At 36.7% G+C, this 20,115-nt stretch overlaps 2 protein-coding genes and 1 long non-coding RNA gene across 3 annotated transcripts in view; 2 read left to right on the forward strand and 1 right to left on the reverse strand.

Moving 5' to 3' along the window:
• Positions 1-9,891, forward strand: part of LOC121370898 (transmembrane protein 260-like) — a 29,629-nt gene extending 19,738 nt beyond the window's left edge. The window contains exons 11-17 of the mRNA XM_041496430.1: positions 1,896-2,013; positions 3,247-3,320; positions 5,139-5,217; positions 6,688-6,818; positions 7,848-7,902; positions 9,322-9,470; positions 9,594-9,891. Of these exons, the coding sequence (XP_041352364.1) occupies positions 1,896-2,013; positions 3,247-3,320; positions 5,139-5,217; positions 6,688-6,818; positions 7,848-7,902; positions 9,322-9,470; positions 9,594-9,795 (808 nt within the window). The 3' untranslated portion in view covers positions 9,796-9,891. The remainder of the gene's footprint in view (positions 1-1,895; positions 2,014-3,246; positions 3,321-5,138; positions 5,218-6,687; positions 6,819-7,847; positions 7,903-9,321; positions 9,471-9,593) is intronic.
• Positions 9,892-10,936: 1,045 nt separating this feature from the next.
• Positions 10,937-14,779, reverse strand: LOC121372264. Its single transcript, XM_041498554.1, has 3 exons — positions 14,645-14,779; positions 12,042-12,123; positions 10,937-11,407 (listed from the first exon to the last, which is right to left on the reverse strand). The coding sequence occupies exons 2-3, from the start codon at positions 12,120-12,122 to the stop codon at positions 11,156-11,158; spliced, it is 333 nt and encodes a 110-aa protein (XP_041354488.1). The 5' UTR covers position 12,123; positions 14,645-14,779; the 3' UTR covers positions 10,937-11,155.
• Positions 14,780-15,775: 996 nt separating this feature from the next.
• LOC121372420 lies at positions 15,776-19,575 on the forward strand. Its single transcript, XR_005957924.1, has 3 exons — positions 15,776-15,905; positions 18,454-18,578; positions 19,158-19,575. It is a non-coding gene; the product is annotated as an uncharacterized LOC121372420 (long non-coding RNA).
• The last annotated feature ends 540 nt before the right edge of the window (positions 19,576-20,115 follow it).

Raw genomic sequence — 20,115 nt, forward strand, 5'->3', positions numbered from 1 at the left:
ATATAATTTCTGTGTGAAAAATACAACAGCATCGAGAGGATCATGTGACTACTAGTTTTAGGGGGTGCTCTCACTTAACAACTACCATGCCAAAAAATCAGTTGTTATCAATTGGTACTAAATATTACAAGAAACTCCAAACCAATAGGTTATTTAAATACTAGACCAAGACCAAAGTATTTAACGTGCACATTCAGAGCAAGCTGTTGTAGCGCACACCTGTCCTGGGCACAGGTGCCAGCCTTGACCGGCTCCTCCGTCCAGGAGAGGAAAGGGTTGGGGTGGGAGGAGGAGGGACCGCCTGCACTGGCAGGTGCAAGGGAGCACCAGCAGTCCGACAGTAGCCGGTAACAGCCGGAAGGTGTTATGGTGCTATGTAATTTGGAATATCCCGTAGGATACTACAGAGGTCAACCTACTTGTAATCTTCAAACAAAGATTTCAAAATGTTTTCAGAATTTTGAATTATTTTTTTAATGAGGAATTATTTCCAAAGCCAGACTACATCAAGCTGCTAGAAGAAATAACAACACAACAAATGGTGGTGTGGTGCCATAATAATTGTGTCAGCCTATCATGCTGTGTGCTCTAAAATCAAATATTACAACTGCTCCTACTGCTACTGTTTCTGCTACTACTACTATACTTACTTAATCCCCTTCGTGCTAACAAGCATATAAGGCTGTAACCAGAGATCGCCACTGCTGCGTGTCTTTTGTGAGCTTGTTCAGCAGTCCCCAGCTCAGACTGCCCTCTTGGATTTCCTTCTCTGCTGTCCTCCTCCATGTTTCTTTCGGTCTTCCTCATTTTCTTTTTTCCAGAAGGGGTCCATCAGAGTGCCACTCTTGGTAGGGCTGTTTGAGGCATTCTGATAACATGGCCAATCCAGCACCATCTTCGGTGCTTGACTCTGTGGAGATTTGTTTATGGAGCTCTTCATTGGCTGTGATGTTAGGCCAGAAGATATTCAAAATCCTGCGAAGGCACCGATTTTGAAAGACCTTCAACTTAAGACCTATGGTCTTGGTCATTTTCCAGGATTCTGCTCCATACTGCTACTACAATACTACTTCAAAATATTACTGTTTAGTTTACTGTTTACTATGTAAATGTACATCTAGGTAAATCATTAGATAGATATATATATGGACTGATGTATCTCTACAGTGTACTGTGCAGACACTTTGTTAAACTGCAAGAAGCATTACAATCTGTATTTCTTTAAACAAAGGCTGTCTCTATATTTTGATATCCTTTTTGGTTTTGAAACGAAATGGTTTATTTAACGATGCACTCAACACATTTTATTTACGGTTATATGGCGTCGGACATATGGTAAAAGACCACATAGATATTGAGGGAGGAAACCACTTTTACCACTTCGTGGCTACTCTTTTCGATTAGCAGCAAGGGATCTTTTATATGCACCATCCCATAGACTAGATAGCACATACCACAGCCTTTGATGTACCAGTCGTGGTGTACTGGCTGGAGCGAGAAATAGTATCTAGTTATAAAGGAAAGCGAAGGAATAGTTAACGAGCGACTACGATATGTCATAAATATAGCACCGAGTGTACGAGAGAAATGTTGTAACATTTGTTTTAATTGTCAATATAAAATCATTTGTATGCACTTTCTACTACAACCGGCCTCGGTGGCGCAGTGGTTAAGCCATCGGACTACAGGCTCTTAAGGGCTAAATGGGTAGGTGTAAGGCCACTACACTCTCTTCTCTCTCACTAACCACAAACCAACTAACAATTAACCCACTGTCCTGGACAGACAGCCCAGATAGCTGAAGACAGCGTACTTAATCCTTAGTTGGATATAAGCACAAAAGTAAGTTGAAATGAAATGAATGAATGAATCTTCACTACATTTCTTTTTTTTAGACTTGTTAGTGGTCATCATAGGTCTGTTGGGGTTTTCTCGGTGATGTTCCTGGTGTATGTTGTGTTCTTTGCCTGGAGAGCTAATCTGGATGTGAAGAATCCTCTACTTCTTGGAGTGGTAGGAGCCCAGCACAGACCTTTGTAATCCAATTGCATACCATTTAAATTGCATTTTTTAATGCATGTAAGTTGCACATATATCCAACAACTGGATGGTTTTTGCATTTAAAAAAAAAAAATTGTGCACAAATCATCATACATGGAAAAAATCATGTTTATGTTTATCAAATATCTAGCTCCTCATTGCTTATGAAAATGTTGGCATCTGTATTGTTGTATTGAAGACATACTGCAACAGGTCTTTGGATTTCATGGAAACTATTGTTTTCGGTACCGTGTCGGAAAAATCACGGAACCGGTATTTTGTTTCCTATGTTTATTATATCGAGTACAAATATGCAACGAAAATAATATATATATATATATTTAAAAAACAGTTTCCAATGGGTTCCCATGATCACAAGGTATGGAACTGAAAAAGTGTTTCCCATGAAATTTGAAATCCTATGACCTCCTGCAATGTGACATTTCATGGTATGACAGATAGTACAGTTATTAGAGCTGGGCGGTATACCGTATATGCTGTTCGGTATCGGTATCATGTCAGTACCGATTTACCATACCGAACAAATTTCAAAATACTGAAATTTCGGTATTAAAAAATGTTATCCGCCATTTAGTAAAGCACTAACAATATATCTGACACACACAAAATAGCTGAAAAGAAGAGATGTGAGGGCCTTGTGTATGGAATTTTATTTTATTTACATGAAATTAGTGGGTGAGACTTAACTCGGACATACATTTAAAGCCGAGTATACCGAAAATACCACTCGATATCGGTATCCATATCGGTATTGTATCAGTACCAAATACCGTACTGATACCGAGGTAAATCACCCTAAAAATACTGATACCGATACCGAACCTCAAATTTCAATACCGCCCAGCTCTAACAATTATGGATGATTTTCATCATATGACTAAAATTGCAATTTACCACAAAGGTCTGTTGTAGGCTTAAGTTTTAGACTGTATCTCATTTGCCTTGCTGAATCATGAACATTAATACGGTAGCTGTAAATATATTTTTATGATTTTACACTTTTATCCCCATAAACACCATAATTACAACATTAACTATTGTCATGATTTGTAACCATTTTTAATTAAAACGAAACCATATTTTATGTAAAATATTTGTTTACCTGTGCTAATTGATATTGCTACGTATTGTTAATATGTTTTCTCTTTATAGCTTTCATGTCTAACATTCTGTTTACTTATTCAGGTCGAGAGGTTCTGGATGCAGAGTGACTTGGTGCTTGTTATCCTGTTGGCAGTAGCTTTTGGTCACTTAGTATGGTGGGTAGAAATATATTTTTAATAAATTAACCAAAAATATTTCTTAGTTTTGCTTAAGTTTGAGCAGTTTTGATTTTGCTACCAATCATTTAAAATATGACATAGGACACATTTATAAGGTAGTAGGCACCTGGTGGTATAGTGGTTAACGTTATAAGCCACAGGGGTATAGTGGTCAAGTCATCAGCGTTAAAAGCTGGTAGATTCTGGGTTTGACTCCTGACACCAGCTACCATCCAGTTTAACAACTCACTGGGTAGGTGGAAGGTCACTACTCTGTCACTAACCACTAACTTGCACACACAGCCCAGATAGCTGAGATATGTTCCCTAGAAAGCGTGCCTGAACCTTATTTGGATATAAACTTGTTTAATTAAAACAAAACAAGGCTTCTATAATTTTTTATAAAATCCACTAGCCATGGGATCAGTGATTTTAAAAATTTACCAGCCACAATTAAAAATTCACTAGTCCTACTTTACTTTTTTTTACTAAATAATAGTAAAAATTGGATATGTCACCTAAAGAGAGAGATATAGCTTAAAAACACTAACATTGGGGGTGGACTTGGGGGGCAGGATATTCATATTTACAAAATAGACTTAACTGCAACATTCCAGTGCTCTGTAAAGCGAGTAAAATACTTGCCATGGTGACTAAAAACATTCCCTGGCGTCTAAAAAATAAAATCACATTCGCCAGTTGGCGACTGTCCAATAATCTTACTTTAATCTGTGAACAAAACTGGACATCGGAAAACACTGTGGACCAGTAGCAATTTATCTTCCATAAAACGTGTTTTCTATCGGTAGTTTGTTTGAGACATGTCAATCGGACTATGAATAATGATTTTCCAGTATTCAAGAGTAAACACGGTGATGTTAAGGGGGAGGTAATACTTCGTTATGATGTTATCTCCCTTAACTTGAAGTCGGTCCTGTCCTCTTTAGAGCCAGGTTTTATTTATGTATTAAAATGAGATTGTTGAGCCACTGTATGTCTTTACTGTTCACTATTTTAGTGGAACTGGATACAAACAGTAACTTGTAATTACTACTTAACAACTAGGAATCACCTCTTCATGAGTTCATTCGAATACATTCCTAATAACAATTACGAGATTAGCAATGTGCCGTAAAATGGCAGATGAGTTGATTTAATTGCAAGTATATATTAGCTGGCTACTAAATATACGTGGCTGGCGACTAAAATATTATTCTTTACTGACCAGGGAAGAGTAAATTTGAACTTGCTTTGTAGAGCACTGCATTTGACAACAAAAAACAAATCACTAGCCGTCAGGCATGGCAATAGTAGTTATTTACTAGCCCAACACTGAATATCACTAGCCATGGGAGTGGGGCTACCATAATCTAGAAACCCTGAGTTACGAAACCATATGCAGATAGTATGAAGAGTGTGGTCTGATGCTTTTCTCAGAGATGCATGGTGATGGTATTTGTCGTTTACCCTAAATACATATAAAAAGATTATTTCTACAGTAAAACCCCTCTAAACTGGACACCAACAGGACCAAGGGAAAAGTCCAGTTTTAAGGGGTGTATGGTTTAGAGAGGTTATGTTCTGTACTGATATTTAAAAATGAAGTGAAAAATGTCCGGTTTTAAGGGAATTCCGGTTTACTGAAGGTTAGGTTTTTAGGGGTTTTACTACATTTTGTTTCTTGATAATTGTCATAAAAATTTTGGAGCCAATTTTGACCCCTGAAAGGTTTTACTGTAATAGTGAAATAAATATTTGAAGATGTTTTTTTCTATTTCTTGTATTTAATGCTTTTCTTTTATTTCTTTTTGATAGTTTGGTATCCACATATATCCCACTTGACCATTTGAAGCTTGATGTTATACTTTCTGTTGCTGTGGTTGCATTTCAGATTGTAAGTATTGCAGAATGTCCTCCCTTCTACCAGTTTCTTGCAGGAGTTAGATTTTGTACAGCATATTTGTAAAGCACCCCTACCAAATATCATTTGGTTTTCTTATTAGTTGTTACTAAAATTAAGTTAAATGTTTCTTGGATTGTCTTTCAAGCTTCCATTCTCATACATGATCAGATCATGGTTTGTAGATACTCCTTTGTTCCATCTGTAGAATCAGGCACATTACTAACTTACCCCATGGAATAATTCTACATGTATAGCTGAGTGATATGCCATAAATACTGTTCGGTATCGGTATCGTGTCAATACCGATTTACCGTACTGAGCAAATCTCAAAATACCGAAATTTCGTATTGAAAAATGTTTCCCACCATTTAGTAAAGCACTAACAATATATCTGAAATACAAAATAACTGAAAAAAATGAGAGATGAGGCCTTGTGTATATGGAATTTAATTTTAGTTAGATTAAATTAGCGGGTGAGACTTAACTCGGGCATGCATTTAAAGCCGAGTATACCAAAAATACTGCTCGATATCGGTATTGGATCAATACCGAACTGATATCAAGGTATTTCACCCCAAAAATACTGATACCGAACATGAAATTTCAATACTGCCCAGCTCTATTTACATGTATACCATGATTCATTTCATAGACTTAAGTAAACAACATATAATAAATATCTTCTAGTAATATCAATCTGGCAAGAAAGTCTGCCTCAGAAGACATGTATTCATCACAACAACTATGTCAATGGAAAGAAATAAGGAAACACATAAAATAGTATCAGCAAATATTGACTGCAACCAAAACAAACCCTCTGATCCTCAATATCAAGATGTTAACTATGTTACTGACAGTCAGTCCCATATTACTTCTGTTTATTATCTAGATGGTTCAACATAACCGAGATAATAATAATCATACGAAGCACACGTGTAATAACAAGTGTGTTGACGTAATTTTGGGAAGTGACGTCATAACATGACGTTGCTTCTCCAGTCCTAGCTCAGACTGCATTTGAAATATGATGTCATTTCGTCATCTCCTTTTGGTTATGGCTGAAACATTTTAAGTTGGGTCTTGTTATTAATACAAAAAACAACAATAATAATATGGATAATAAAGAAATTATTACACTTGTGTGTGTCATACTGATTTTACGAAACTTGTGTCAGGATTCATGTATTACCCTCGCTCTGGCAATACAAAAATCCCGACACTTGTTTCGTAAAATCTGTATGACACACAAGCTTGTTTAGTATTTTATACAGGCATAAACTACTCTGGTAGTGAATTAAATTTTGTCTAGAGTACCTTTCTATCAGTATATTATCAGAAACAGGTAATTTTAACCTAATATTTTTCCATCATATTACCAGAAACAAGTACTTTTAAATATTTCCATTTTTAGCTGATTATGTCCACATTTGTTATTTACTTGGAATTTTTTTTTTTTTTCAGCAGAGGAACTATGCTTTATGTGATCAGACCGGGAATTTGGTGATAGAAGACTTCGCTAACTCTGTGCTTCACAGTCTTCCAAAAGACAGCATGCTGTTGACGGAAGGCGATTTATCTGCCACCTCTCTAAGGTGGGTGTGCTAGGACTATACTGGAAGACATAATAAGCCTATCTCATGGTCCATTCCTTGACGTGGTGAGGTAACTTGCATGTCTCAATTACTCAGAAAGCTATGCCAGCTGGAGCATCAGCTCCTGGTAGGGTCACCCAAGCTGGACTGGTGTCAAAGGGTAGAGACTAGACTAATATGGACTGAACAGACAGAGGACATGAGTCCAGAAAGACAACTGTCTAGGAGAAGCAAACTCCAGAATCAAAACTGGGCTGGAGAGGCTCAGAATCCTAGTAAGGAAACTCTCCTAGGAGAAGGAAAACTCAAACCAAGTCCACTGAAGTCAGAGTACAGAAGCTATGCATCAGCATTAGCATGGAAACCGAAAGGTAATGTCTGTACATGCACCAAGCTCTATGATCATCATCATAATTAGCAGGGTTTAAACTTTTGTTCATATTAAAGGTTTAAAGTTTTTATTTTGTTTAATAACACCACTAGAACACTGATTTATTAATTATCGGCTTTTGGATGTCAAACATTTGGTAATTCTGACATAGAGTCTTAATAAGGAAGAATTAAGCCTGCTACATTTTTCAAATAGTAGCAAAGGATCTTTTATATGCACCATCCCACAGACAGGATAGCACATACCTTTGATATCCCAGTGTTAGTGCAATGGCTGGAATGATAAATTTAATGAGTCGCCGACGAGGAACAAACTTAGATCAACCTCACATCAGGCAAATGCTTTACTTAATGGGCTACATTGTGCCCGCATATTAAAGAGCCTTAACTTTGTTATATATTTTGTTTGGAGATTTGAATCTTGAATTTAGCTTCAGATTTTCTGACTAATTCGGCAAATTGCTAATGTTTTGGTTCCCCCTTAAACCCTTACATATAATTTTCATTCTATATTTTATAGCACAAAAATTAAATTTTTAAAAATGTCCAAAAGAAATATAAATAATTATTTTAAGTTACATTTTAAGGAAAACTAAATTGTGCATATATTCCAATATTTTTCTCTTTTTGTTTTTGCAGATATTTTCAACTGTGTGAACATACTCGACCTGACCTGGCCATTTTTGACCAACAGGTGAATATTTGGTTAACCTTGTTAGTCTTTTTTTCTGTCATCTCCTTAGTCCCAACAATATTAACCATTTTTGTGGCAAAATATCTTTATTTCTAACAATAAATAAAGTCAACACTCTTTCTTCAGGTTTTGGCCATAATAATACCAGTAAGCATTTATCAAAATTGTAAATGAAGTAGCTACTATATAATAATTGCATGTAGGCCACACCACAAATCCACCCATTTGGTCAAATTTTAAATATTATATTATATTATATTATATTAATATTATATTATATTATATTATATTATATTATATTATATTATATTATATTATATTATATTATATTATATTATATTATATATTATATTATATTATTGTTATAAATTATTAGGAAAAAAATTAGATTAAATTAATCATCCACAATATTCAATACTAAATTACCCTGAAAACGCACCTCTGATTACTCATAAAATGTTCTATACAATTACAAAACAAACTCCTTTGACACTTACTGGTGATGCCCAAGACAAGTACAAACAAAACAGGAGCATAGGTTGGGGGGGGGGGGGGGGGGAGGGTCATCTGATACTCTTGTCCGCTGAGGCTAAAATACTGAGTTCAATATATTAGGCTATACAGGTGTCCAGGGAAATTATATTTGCTTGCATAAGTTTAATTATTCATTATGCTTTTGTATTCACGTGTATATATATGCTTTATTATTTACGTTTTTAATGATTAACACACTTCCAACTTTGATATGAATCTATAATCTTTAAATGAGGTGGAATTATCCGACATACTGGTTTTGCTTTTAAAAAATGTACTAAAAGGTAATAAATACTGAAAATGCGACCAGATGCAATGTCTTCACATGGTGTTATTGTGCGAGTTTCACTCCCTTAATGGTGGACCGATCACTTGATTCTAAACATGGCCGCACATAGTACTTTGACGTCACTGGCCAATAAACCCGTCTATACTGTAATTATAGATTAACAATAACAATCATCTTTATTTCTATTACTATAATTCAGTGGGGAATATGCACCGACACTGAACAACTTGTTAAAAAAAACTGAGCCTTTAGTTTTATAAGCAAGTTCCAGGTACATGTACTATAGCATTCTGTTTTAATCACACTTCAGGTCCACCTTTTCAAGAGGAAAGTCAGATTGTTTGTTTTTAAACAGGTCAGGTTTTCTTTAAGATTGTTGTATGTGCAGTAAAATATGAATATCATGATTCACACAGTACTAATTTCTGGTTATTAAAACAGAACGTTCATTATACTATATTATATTATTATCGTTGTAACCACAAACCATATGTGGCAGTGGTGGTAGCAGTAAATGCTGATATTTTACTGCGTACCGTCTACTAACAGATATTCTATTAAAAGGTTATTTTACAGTTTGACTTCTATTCTTGCAGATTTTGACATATGAATGGTCACTTGCTATGACCCGCACGTTTCACTCAAAGATTGTGTTCCCTGGAGATGTCTTTCATCTTCACAATGGAAAGATGCCTGATGGAAAAGTGTCTTTCAACTTCAAATGTCTGTTGGATGTAAATTACGAGTAAGTCATATAAACTGCAGTTGCTGCCACATATGCTAGTATAATATAACTTATTCATGCATACAATTTAGACTTCTTTTAGGTTGTGACTAATAGAATTTTATTTTTATCTCTAAAAAACAGAAAACCAATATTTACATGTATTGGAGTCCAAGTTCAAGACCCATCTTGGAAGAATTACTACGACTTGTGGCCGTATGGTACCTGTCATCAGATTATCAAAAAGGACTCCAACTTCAATGTTAAGGAGTGGGTGCAACAGACTAAAGACATCAGCAAGGATTGGAACTACGATTTCTATGGGTACAAATGTCAAATACAATAAGGTACTCTTATAACGAACCGGAAGGAACCGTGATGGCCAGTTCGTTATAGCAGTAGTTCGTTGTACACATTTGCATAAGTTGGTCATTCATATATAGGGAGATAAAACGGGACTTTACGATCAGTTCGCTCTATGCAGTAGTTCGTTGTACACATTTGCATAAGTTGGTCATTCATATATAGGGAGATAAAACGGGACTTTACGATCAATTCATTCTATGCAGTAGTTCGTTGTACACATTTGCATAAGTTGGTTATTAATGTATAGGGAGATAAAACGGGACTTTACGATCAGTTCGTTCTATGCAGTAGTTCATTGTACACATTAGTACAAGTTGGTCATTCATATATAGGGAGATAAAACGGGACTTTACGATCAGTTCGTTCTATGCAGTAGTTCGTTGTACACATTTGCATAAGTTGGTCATTCATATATAGGGAGATAAAACGGGACTTTACGATCAGTTCGTTCTATGCAGTAGTTCGTTGTACACATTTGCATAAGTTGGTCATTCATATATAGGGAGATAAAACGGGACTTTACGATCAGTTCGTTCTATGCAGTAGTTTGTTCTAAGCATGTTCGTTATAAGTGTACTTTACTGTATAATGTGCCAAATATACAAAGTCTGTTTATGTCTTACACGCGTGTAACTACATACATTTACAATGCTTAAAGACCTGCGTTTAAGAAAAACAGGCTTCGTAAATTTGGCCCAATATATTCTTAGATAAATGATTTCATATTTAATTCTAGTCGAGTCAAATAAATCAGTTATGATGTAAACAAGTTTATAAATGTATTCCTTAAGCAAATGATTTAATATTTAACTCTAGTTGGATTAAATAATTCACAAATGATGTAAACAAGTTCATCAAATCTTAAGTAGTGGAAGACTGTCAATGATGTTTACACTTTTATAACCTACCTACTTTATTTCAGGGCAAGTGGTGCATGTATACTAGCAACGCTATCATATACATGGATATCTAAATAATTGGCAATCATACTAGATGTATATATAATCTCATGAATTGTAACAATATAAACAGATAAGTAAAACTAACATGATTAGCAATGTGAAAACCAATTTACCAGGTTTAATAAACCGGCAACATTTTCAAAATAACAAGGCAAAATATCAGGGAGTTTATAATTTTTATTGTCCTAATACAAAAGCAAAACATTCTCCAGGTTATGTTGTACTCGCTTCTTTGCACTGCAAGCACCACTCCCCATTTTCTGAGAAAGTACACATCTAGCTTTTATAGGATTTAGATCTTTTACCCAGTTCGTATAGCATATTGTCTAGATTACATTCCCAAACTTCATTTTGGCAAAAGGAAAATAAATCACCATTTTAATGTATTATCATTTTCCTCAACCAAATCCTACCTATTGCATGTCCACAGGGCATCTTTGCTCGTTTGCTTTCCGGGTCATCATCCCAGGTGATCATGTCGGGGGCATTAGTGAGCTCCACATCTTCATCCAGTTGCTTTGGTTCTGGCTCCGAGCCTCCATTCAACCGCAGAACCACAAACAAAGTAGACTCATTCTGTATGTTGTAATCGGCCAGGTGTTTTCCTGCATCTGGGTTCCAGCTGCTTGGCTGTAAAAAAAATATATCAAGCTTAGTTGTGGTGTATTGTTGCTGATGACAGATTCACGAGTTGTTGAGTATGTACGTTTAGGTGGAGACAGACAGACAGACAGACAGACAGACAGAGACAGAGACGAGAGAGAGACAGAGAGAGAGAGAGAGAGAGAGGGAGAGAGGGAGGGAGAGGTGCACAAGGATAAAAAGTTAGTTTGTTTTGTAAAAGGACACCACTATATCACATTGATTTATTAATTATCGGCTATTGGATGTCAAAGATTTGGTAATTTTGAAATAATCTTACAGAGAAAACCTGCTACATGTTTTCATTAGTAGCAAGGGATTGATCCCAGACTGACAGCACTTCAGCTGAGTGCTGTACCACCAGGCCACGTCCTGCCCCGGACAAGGATGATTGAAGTTAGTTACATAATTAGAATGAATCAGTGTTAGTTTGCATGCTTTCAGTGGACAAACATTCTCGAAGGGATTCATCGGATCATCAGGAAAAATAAAATAAAAATGCAAAATGTAAGGGAGGTGGGCTCCTCGGGCCCCCTTAGATCAGTCACCAGGTTCAAGTTAATACTGGATATGACCTTAAAATGATATATAACACAGCTGAGATAGTTTTAAGGTATCTTACATGCAAAAAGAATTCTCTGCTCTTCCACTGGAATTCCATTAATTTTTGATATTTTGTTAAACAATTCAAGCACTGATGCATCCTGTGAAAAGAAAAAAAACATATAGATAATTAAGTTAGCTGAACAACAAAGTAAATGTATAGTTAATTATCAGTCTGATTATTTATATGCATCATATTTTACAATGGGCTATTTAGCCACTGAGGGGAATTTTGAAAGCAAAATTATGTTGCGTTTATATGATTCATAAAGAAAGTGGGGACCATGCCGCAATAGAACGAACACAAGAATCCACGCTAACTATTAATTTGGTGTGAATTCATCATTAGTAGAGAGAGTAGTATATGGCAGATGGAAAGAAGCAACACGCAGTAGAATTTAATTATATCACAAACGTTTGATGATGCATAGTGGGAACTCTAGAATGTCTAGACCAATGTTAGACCTTCTTTCAAGTTTGTCAGAGACATCACCGACAGCCTCACAGACAGAATCACGAGTTTGGGAAGCCTTGACCACAGCAAGACGTCAATGCCATGGGATGCTTCATGGGCTACGATGGTAGAATATGACTACAGGACAGTTACTTACAGTAAAGTACCTCACTGAGTAAATGCTCAACCAAATAATTTTTAAAAGAACAAAAGTCAGGGTTAATTAATGACTCACAGTCGAATGCTTCACCCCAATAAAAAACAAAAAACCCATCTGAACAACAAAAAGGTAAGATGTAATCAAGGCCGTATCTTTTCACAATACAGAGTCGAATGGGTATTGGGCAAAATAGGGATTGAATCTATGAATCTCTATCTAGTGCCTCATCTATATGAGAGCAGCCACTCACGAGGAGATCTTTTACTGGAGATTTCATCCTTCTTGCCCCACCACAAACCGGACTGCCATCCCCAGACTAGTTTACGAAACTAAAACTAGCACAGTTGATTGGAATAAGTACAGCTGTGATGACATGCAGTCATGAATCACTATCATAATAACAGTGACGATACCAGGTGTTTGCGAAGACTGCCAACACAGCTGTCCGTCATTTCGATGTATTTAACTAAAATAAAAATAAGAGCTGAGGAAGGATATTGTACTTTATTACACACCTGTGTAAGATATTGTTCATGTCAACAATCACTCAATATCTAACATTCCCAGTCTGGAGCTCGACGCGGTAAGACGTGTTTGTTTCACTTGTGCACACTGCACGTGCTTTCGTGTGCTCGACTTGGGGATCCTTCATTTCATTGTTTTTGTCAGCGAAATGAAGTTTTCTATTAGGATGTATGCGGCCATTGGAACTGATTGAACGCTGGAACGCTTCTCGTTTCGACAGCCTGCACCACCAGGTTGGATTCTTTTTTAGCAAGATTCCTTGCCCCCATGTCTTTTATCCGTCTGACTGTCGACTTGTTTTTTTCGTGACTTGTATGACGGCCATTCTGCAGAACGCCACGGTTGTTCGCGTTTAGTCTCTACATGTCCGAGCCTGTCCTAGCAGCACTGGAAGACTGACCGCCCCACTCTAAGAAGAAATAGGAAGCGGGGTCGGCCCCTACTACTCTTTTTCTAGACTTGACTTTATTTTATAGTGATACCATCTCGTATCCTCCGGAGTCGGGCCCGTCCGCACCATTATACCAACCCATGATGACTGGACTATACTCTAGTCTGATACTCTCTCTCGTTCAGACGGATCCGGTTTCTAAAGATTTGTATTTCAGCACAGCACTACACCTTCAACGTCTATCGACTGTCAATCTAGGGGTTTTCTTGACGGGATGCAACCCATCTCGTCCCTATAAGCTGTTCACCCAAACGGCCTTAACGAAGCCATTCACGTGGACATATTGATTGGACTTTAAACTTTTAGATCTGCGTTCAAAATTTTATGTCGAAATTACTTCTTTTTAAAAAATATTATTAAATAGTCCGATCCTCTTCTTTCTCTTCTTTAATTTTGGACTGTCCTTCTAAAATGCTCCAAATTATATAAATATTCGGCCGAGCAGTCAATTCTTTTTATATTTGGCTTGTAATTTTTTTTGTTTTATTTTTTATTTATTCTATTAAGTATTTTTACTAATTGCTATTTTCAAAATTCTGCCCATTTTCAATTCTACCCCCCCCCCCCTCCCCCTCCATCCCGAGTCAGGCCACCGATCTTATCGGAGGTCGGACTCTGGATGGGCGTGTTCGAAACCCTAGTGGTATATGGGCACGTTAAACTAGTTATCATCATCAATATCTAACTAGTGTAATATCGGCGTGACGTGAGCGTTATGTAGATCATGTGCTAACCCAATTCGAAGAAAAATAACATCTGCGGTGCAGTTTGTTTGTAGTTTGTAATAAATAAAATACTAAACTAACTTGCCTGTCAAACCATTTTTATGAAACTCGTGAACAGTGTTTCGCTCGTCAGATACCAAGACTGTTCACTTATTTCATAAAAATGGTATAACAGGCAAACTCGTTTAGTATTCTATATATAAACAATACCTCGGCCCCAACCACAAACACAACAAAATCCACAATAAAAACCCAAAACAAACATTACTTTTACATGAATATTATTAATAATACAAATATTATATACCTTATGGATACGCAGAAGGTTTGTTTTTCCTTGTATGCCTTTCACAAATAGTTGCCATATATTTTCACCCGACATATCTAGACTTTTGTACGTGTTATTTCCGACCACCGACAAACTGAAACGAGTCGTTCGAAGATTTCTGAATGAATCAGTTTTCGGGGAAAACCCTCATTCACGTAAAACCACCAGGGTCAATCCATCAGGATTTATGGGGGTGGGGTGTGTGTGTGTGTGTGTGTGTGGGGGGGGGGGTTACATGCCATGAAAGTAAAGTTTGTTTTGTTTAACGACACCACTAGAGCACATTGATTTATTAATCATCGGCTACTGGATGTCAAACATTTTGACACAGTCATAGAGAGGAAACCCGCTTCATTTTTTTTTAATAATTAGTAGCTAAAGATCTTTTATATGCATCATCCCACAGACAGGCACCAATCTGATTAAAATTAGCTCTACTGGGTCTACCAGTAGATCTAACAGCATTGCGTGGACTCCCATGTCCAGGTGACATTTCATCTATAAACAGTTTCCGGCATACTTCGTAATTCACCCGAATTATTCCGTATACCCTCGGCATAATCCCGAATGTTTTCAAATTCTTTTCAAATCAATGGCATGATTTTGCAAGTAAGGTTTTGATTTGTCGAATGAAAGGTCAACTGGACAAAAGCTCCAACGGGCTGCTGTTAGATCCACATGTACTAGTGGAGCTAATTTTAATTAGATTGAGACAGGCACATATCTGATACCACGGCGAGTGCGAGTGCTAACACTTTTTACATGCTCATATACCACTAGAGTTTCGAGCATGTCCGTCCCGGGGCCTGTCTCTGGATAGACAGGGGCTTGTTAGATCCACATGTAATAGTGGAGCTAATTTTAATTAGATTGAGACAGGCACATATCTGATACCACGGCTGCTAATGATGAAATGTGACGGGTTTCTATATTATACATGTATAGATCTTGAAACAAATAGTTCCAGATGTTTGTGTAAATCCATGTAAAGTTTGATAATTGCGAGTTTAGTTCACCCCAATGCACTGCCCTGAAAAAACTTCAACCCCTAATACGTCATTGAGATAATTATAGCTCTGATTCATTGCTAAGAAAACTGTGTGATGTCATGTCATGTCATAGGGTTTTACGTGCACATTCAGAACAAGCTGTTGTAGCGCGTGATAACTTCCCGGTGTATTTATACGGAACGTCCGCCATTAACAATGAGTACCGCGCTTGGCCGACAGTATTCTAACAGGTAAGTTACTCTTCAAATTTAGGTGCTTTTTGTTTTAAGAATTAAACGTGATATTTTTTGACGTTTATGGAAGTATCAACCAGAAAACCGCTTTACACACACAGTGTATAAAAAGTGTAACTAGATATGTTTACTAGCCCGTAGAGCAACGAAGAATTGATTATGCAGGTCAGGGGGTCGGGGTTTTCCCGGAATTGCCTACTAAAAATATTCGTTTTAATGATTACTTTTCTTATGTTAAAGGTAATATAAATGTCTTACTGCGTAGTACCATGGTCGGGTTTTCCCGGAATTATTGATTATTAGATATACATGGCAGGCTGAATGGCTTTCCCAGGAAAAATACGCGGTTTAGTAATAATACACTTTAAAAAAATATATATAGGCCTATAAAAATAAAAATATAGAAAAACCCCGAACAAAACCCCCCACCCAAAACAAACTCAAAATAATAACAACAACAAACAAACAAACAACAACAACACAATGGATGTCAAGGTGTGGCCGTTACCTTTCCTGTCCTGGACGGAGGAGCCGGTCGACGCCGGCTCTTGTGCTCAAGACAGGCGTGCGCTACAACAGCTTGCTCTGAATGGGCACGTAAAGCCCTATGACCTGACCTGACCTGTGGCCGTTAGATACCATTTATCTTGCAACGGGTTGTTTTAAAACGTATCTAACGACCAAAAGCGAGTTGGATGCGTTTTAAAACAACGAGTTGTAAGATAAATGATATCTAACAGACGGTCAAACATTTGGTAATTTGTTCAGTCTTAGAGAGGAAATCCGCTACAGATTTACATTAGTAGAAAGATGACTTTTATATGCACCATCCCACAGACAGGGCTAAGATCGCTTCGTGGAACGGGGCCCTGGCCAGTAGCCGGTGGTGTTGGTGGTGGTGGTGGTGGTGGTGGTGGGGGGGGGGGGGGGGTGCGAACGCTTTTTATTTCCTATTGTAAGTATTTTAACGATTTGCCTAACAGATGGGTGTATTAAATGCTAGTTTATTCGAAACCATTATTGGAAGCCCGCACTGATATTATATGGCTCGTCTCTGTTTCAGCGTTCGAAAATTTCCGTGTTACACGAATATTACAAGGCGTCGTTATAGGTATATTCAATTGAGAACTGACGCGCTATTTTGTCGACTCACAAACTACGACTATCATGGGACGACCTGAGCAAAGAGAGCGAAGTAAAAAAACATGCAGCCAAGAGCTGCCAAACGATAGACGCTTTTCTTACAAAAAAGAAAAAAGGTATAATATAACTGGTCAATAAAATAAATTCGTTTACGAAATATCTTGATCAACTACGATCACCCGAAAAATAATAAAATGTCAGTTAAATATGACTATTGACTTTGTTGCGTTCGGCAAATTGCTTTTAATATTGCATGTTGTTTAGAGATGAATTTATTTAACAGCTGACACTGTCGAATGCGTTCTCAACTCAAACCGTGTCTGGCGTGTGATTGGTACCGGCACCGTAAATATGTTTAACATATATCATACATTTCATTCCGTCTCAATACCCTTGTTGAATTAACAATCAAGGGGGAGCAACTGACAAATATTATTCACAAAAGCGATTCCGATGCCGTCAATACACCAAATCGAAAACGAATGCTATGCCCAATACCAAAATTTAAACACATTGATGGTTGTTTTTTTCTTTTTTACCACGCGCGCATTTAGTGATTCAATTGTTATTTTAGATTCCTTTTTTCACAAACCAGGGCATAAAATTTGAATTTTTCAGAGAACCAATATGTCGTTCGTGTGGCTTTTGTGTTTGCACGAACGATTTTCTTCAGTAGTTGAGATACAAATGAAATGGTTAATGGACAACGATATTCAAACGAGAATCTGAGATGAGCGAGTTTTGTAGCTTTTCTCCTATCATAAATACGAAAATATATTTTGTGTTCTAGGACTAATTTAAAAGCTACTAAGCGAAAATAAAAATCAGGTTTGTTTGTCCTAACCCGACCAAGCCAATCCAAGCCAATAAATAGTTACATATTCATACACCACTATAGTTTCGAGCATGTCTGTCCCGGGTCTGGTCTCTGGATAACCCGACCAACCTACAAAAATGGGGGTGGGGGGTTGTGGGAGGCTGAGTTTGCCCGAATTTAGAGGATTGTTTTTAATCTAATTAAAATTAGCTCCACTGTTACATGTAATAGTGGAGCTAATTTTAATTAGATTGAGGTTTAAAAAAAAAAAAAGCCCGAATCTCGATAACGTTTATTCACATTTGCATTAAGCACTACCAAACAGCTATAATAGGTTACAAATGAACCACTACGCATTTTACATGGATTACAATTAACGAGTATTAAAGTATGAAATAGAAACGTATTGTTTCACAGTGTAACTAGTTTTCTTCACTTATATGAATCTCATTTTATTTTTTACAAATAACTGTAGTCTTCTACTTGTACATATTTATTGCCTATAAAAAGTACACCAAATAGGAATTGCATGAAAACACATGTAATATTACTCCTAGCAGAATAGATGAATTCGTCTAATTTCAGACTGAAAAAGGAACTGGCAGCTCTTCAAAAAAGTCCTCCACCAAGTATTTCCGTGTCTTTGGAATCCGACAACCTGCATGTGTGGGAAGCCATTATAGAAGGGCCGCCGGAATCATTATACAAAGGTGTGCATTTAATACATTTTTTTTTTTTTTTTTTTTTTACAATGATTATAATACAATAATACTTTCTAGTATTATTTCGCTCTCTCTGTGTGTGTGTGTGTGTGTGTGTGTGTGTGCGTGCGTGCGTGTGTGTGTGTGTGTGTGTGTGTGATATGAATTATGAATGTAATATATAGTAATTTCAGGCACAGTACACAATTTACTTTAAGCTCTGTGATAGAAGGTTCTAGTGTCGAAGAATGAGTGAGAGTTTAACGACATCCTAGCACGAACATATATTGGTTATTGGGTACCAAATTTGTATTTTAAGAGTACTTTCTGGTAAAATGTAGGTTTGCATACATGTATGGAATTTTGTATTTCCCCCACAATATCAAATTAAACATTGTACAAGTATACAGTGGGGCTCGGGGATCGTGCACGGATGTGACAGCCGGGTGTGTGGTGAAATATAATATAATATAATATAATATATATATATATATATATATATATATATATATATATATATATATATATATATATATATACTAGCTAGTACATGTATATGTATTGCAGTATGCATTTTTGTATTCACAGGTGGCAGATTTAAAGTTCGTGTGACCATACCGTATCCTTGAACGTCGTGAGTTACGAATATATAGTATAGAAGTAAGGTTTTGTATCTTTTACATAAGAAGGGTCACATATAAGTTAAAACACTTTGAATTAGTTTCTGGCAGTGATATGTAAAATACATACCTTTTTATATGTTATAGTAATATTTTGAAACTAACACTAGTGATTTAGTGAAACTGATGAAAGAATTTCGTTAATTACACCTAATAGTTTCATTCGTAGAGTTTTACCTTTATTAATTTTTTGATAATATTTCGTTAATGTACTTCCATGTTCATTTATGTCATGTTTATGTGATGCAATTGTCTTATTACTACTGATATAAATATTTACAATTGGACAGATTAAAGGATTTAATTTTAACACCCTGCAATGCAACTATGTAATATTAATCAGAAATTTGCTTTTGATTGGGGGGTGGGTGGGTGGGGGGGGTGGGGTGGGGGGGGGGGGGTGGAGTGTGTGTCACCCAGAGAAATTCCTAAGAATGTCGGTGAGATCAATGAACAGTGATTTAATGAATGAGCTGTCAAACTGATGCCAGTGGTTCAAATTCCGTCAACACTGGCTCACACTTTCATTCATCTTTCTCATCTGTCACCCTCTGCCTATCATTCTCATTATTTTAATTTAAAAAAAGGGAGGGATTTAGCTCAGTAGGTCGAGTGCTCGCTTGAGGTGCTTGCGTCGCAGGATCGAACCACCTCAATGGATCCATTCAACTGATTGGAATTTTTCTCGTTCCAATCAGTGCAACACAACTGGTCAAAGGCTGTGGTATGTGCTTCCTGTCTGTGGGAAAGTGCATATAAAAGATCCCTTGCTGCTAATGAAAAAATGTAGCGGGTTTCCTCTGACTACGAGTTAACATTAACAAATGTTTGATCAATAGCCAATGATCAATAAATCAATGTGTTCT

Source organism: Gigantopelta aegis, chromosome 4 (genome assembly GCF_016097555.1).
Source record: "Gigantopelta aegis isolate Gae_Host chromosome 4, Gae_host_genome, whole genome shotgun sequence".
NCBI lineage: Eukaryota > Metazoa > Mollusca > Gastropoda > Neomphalida > Peltospiridae > Gigantopelta > Gigantopelta aegis.

Excerpts from the sequence above, each read along its gene's own strand:
- LOC121372264 (XM_041498554.1), bottom strand. The coding sequence starts at position 12,122 with ATGCATCAGTGCTTGAATTGTTTAACAAAATATCAAAAATTAATGGAA. Across the intron at positions 11,408-12,041 it reads GCAGAGAATTCTTTTTGCAT|CCAAGCAGCTGGAACCCAGA; the intron begins GTAAGATACCTT and ends TTTTTTTTACAG.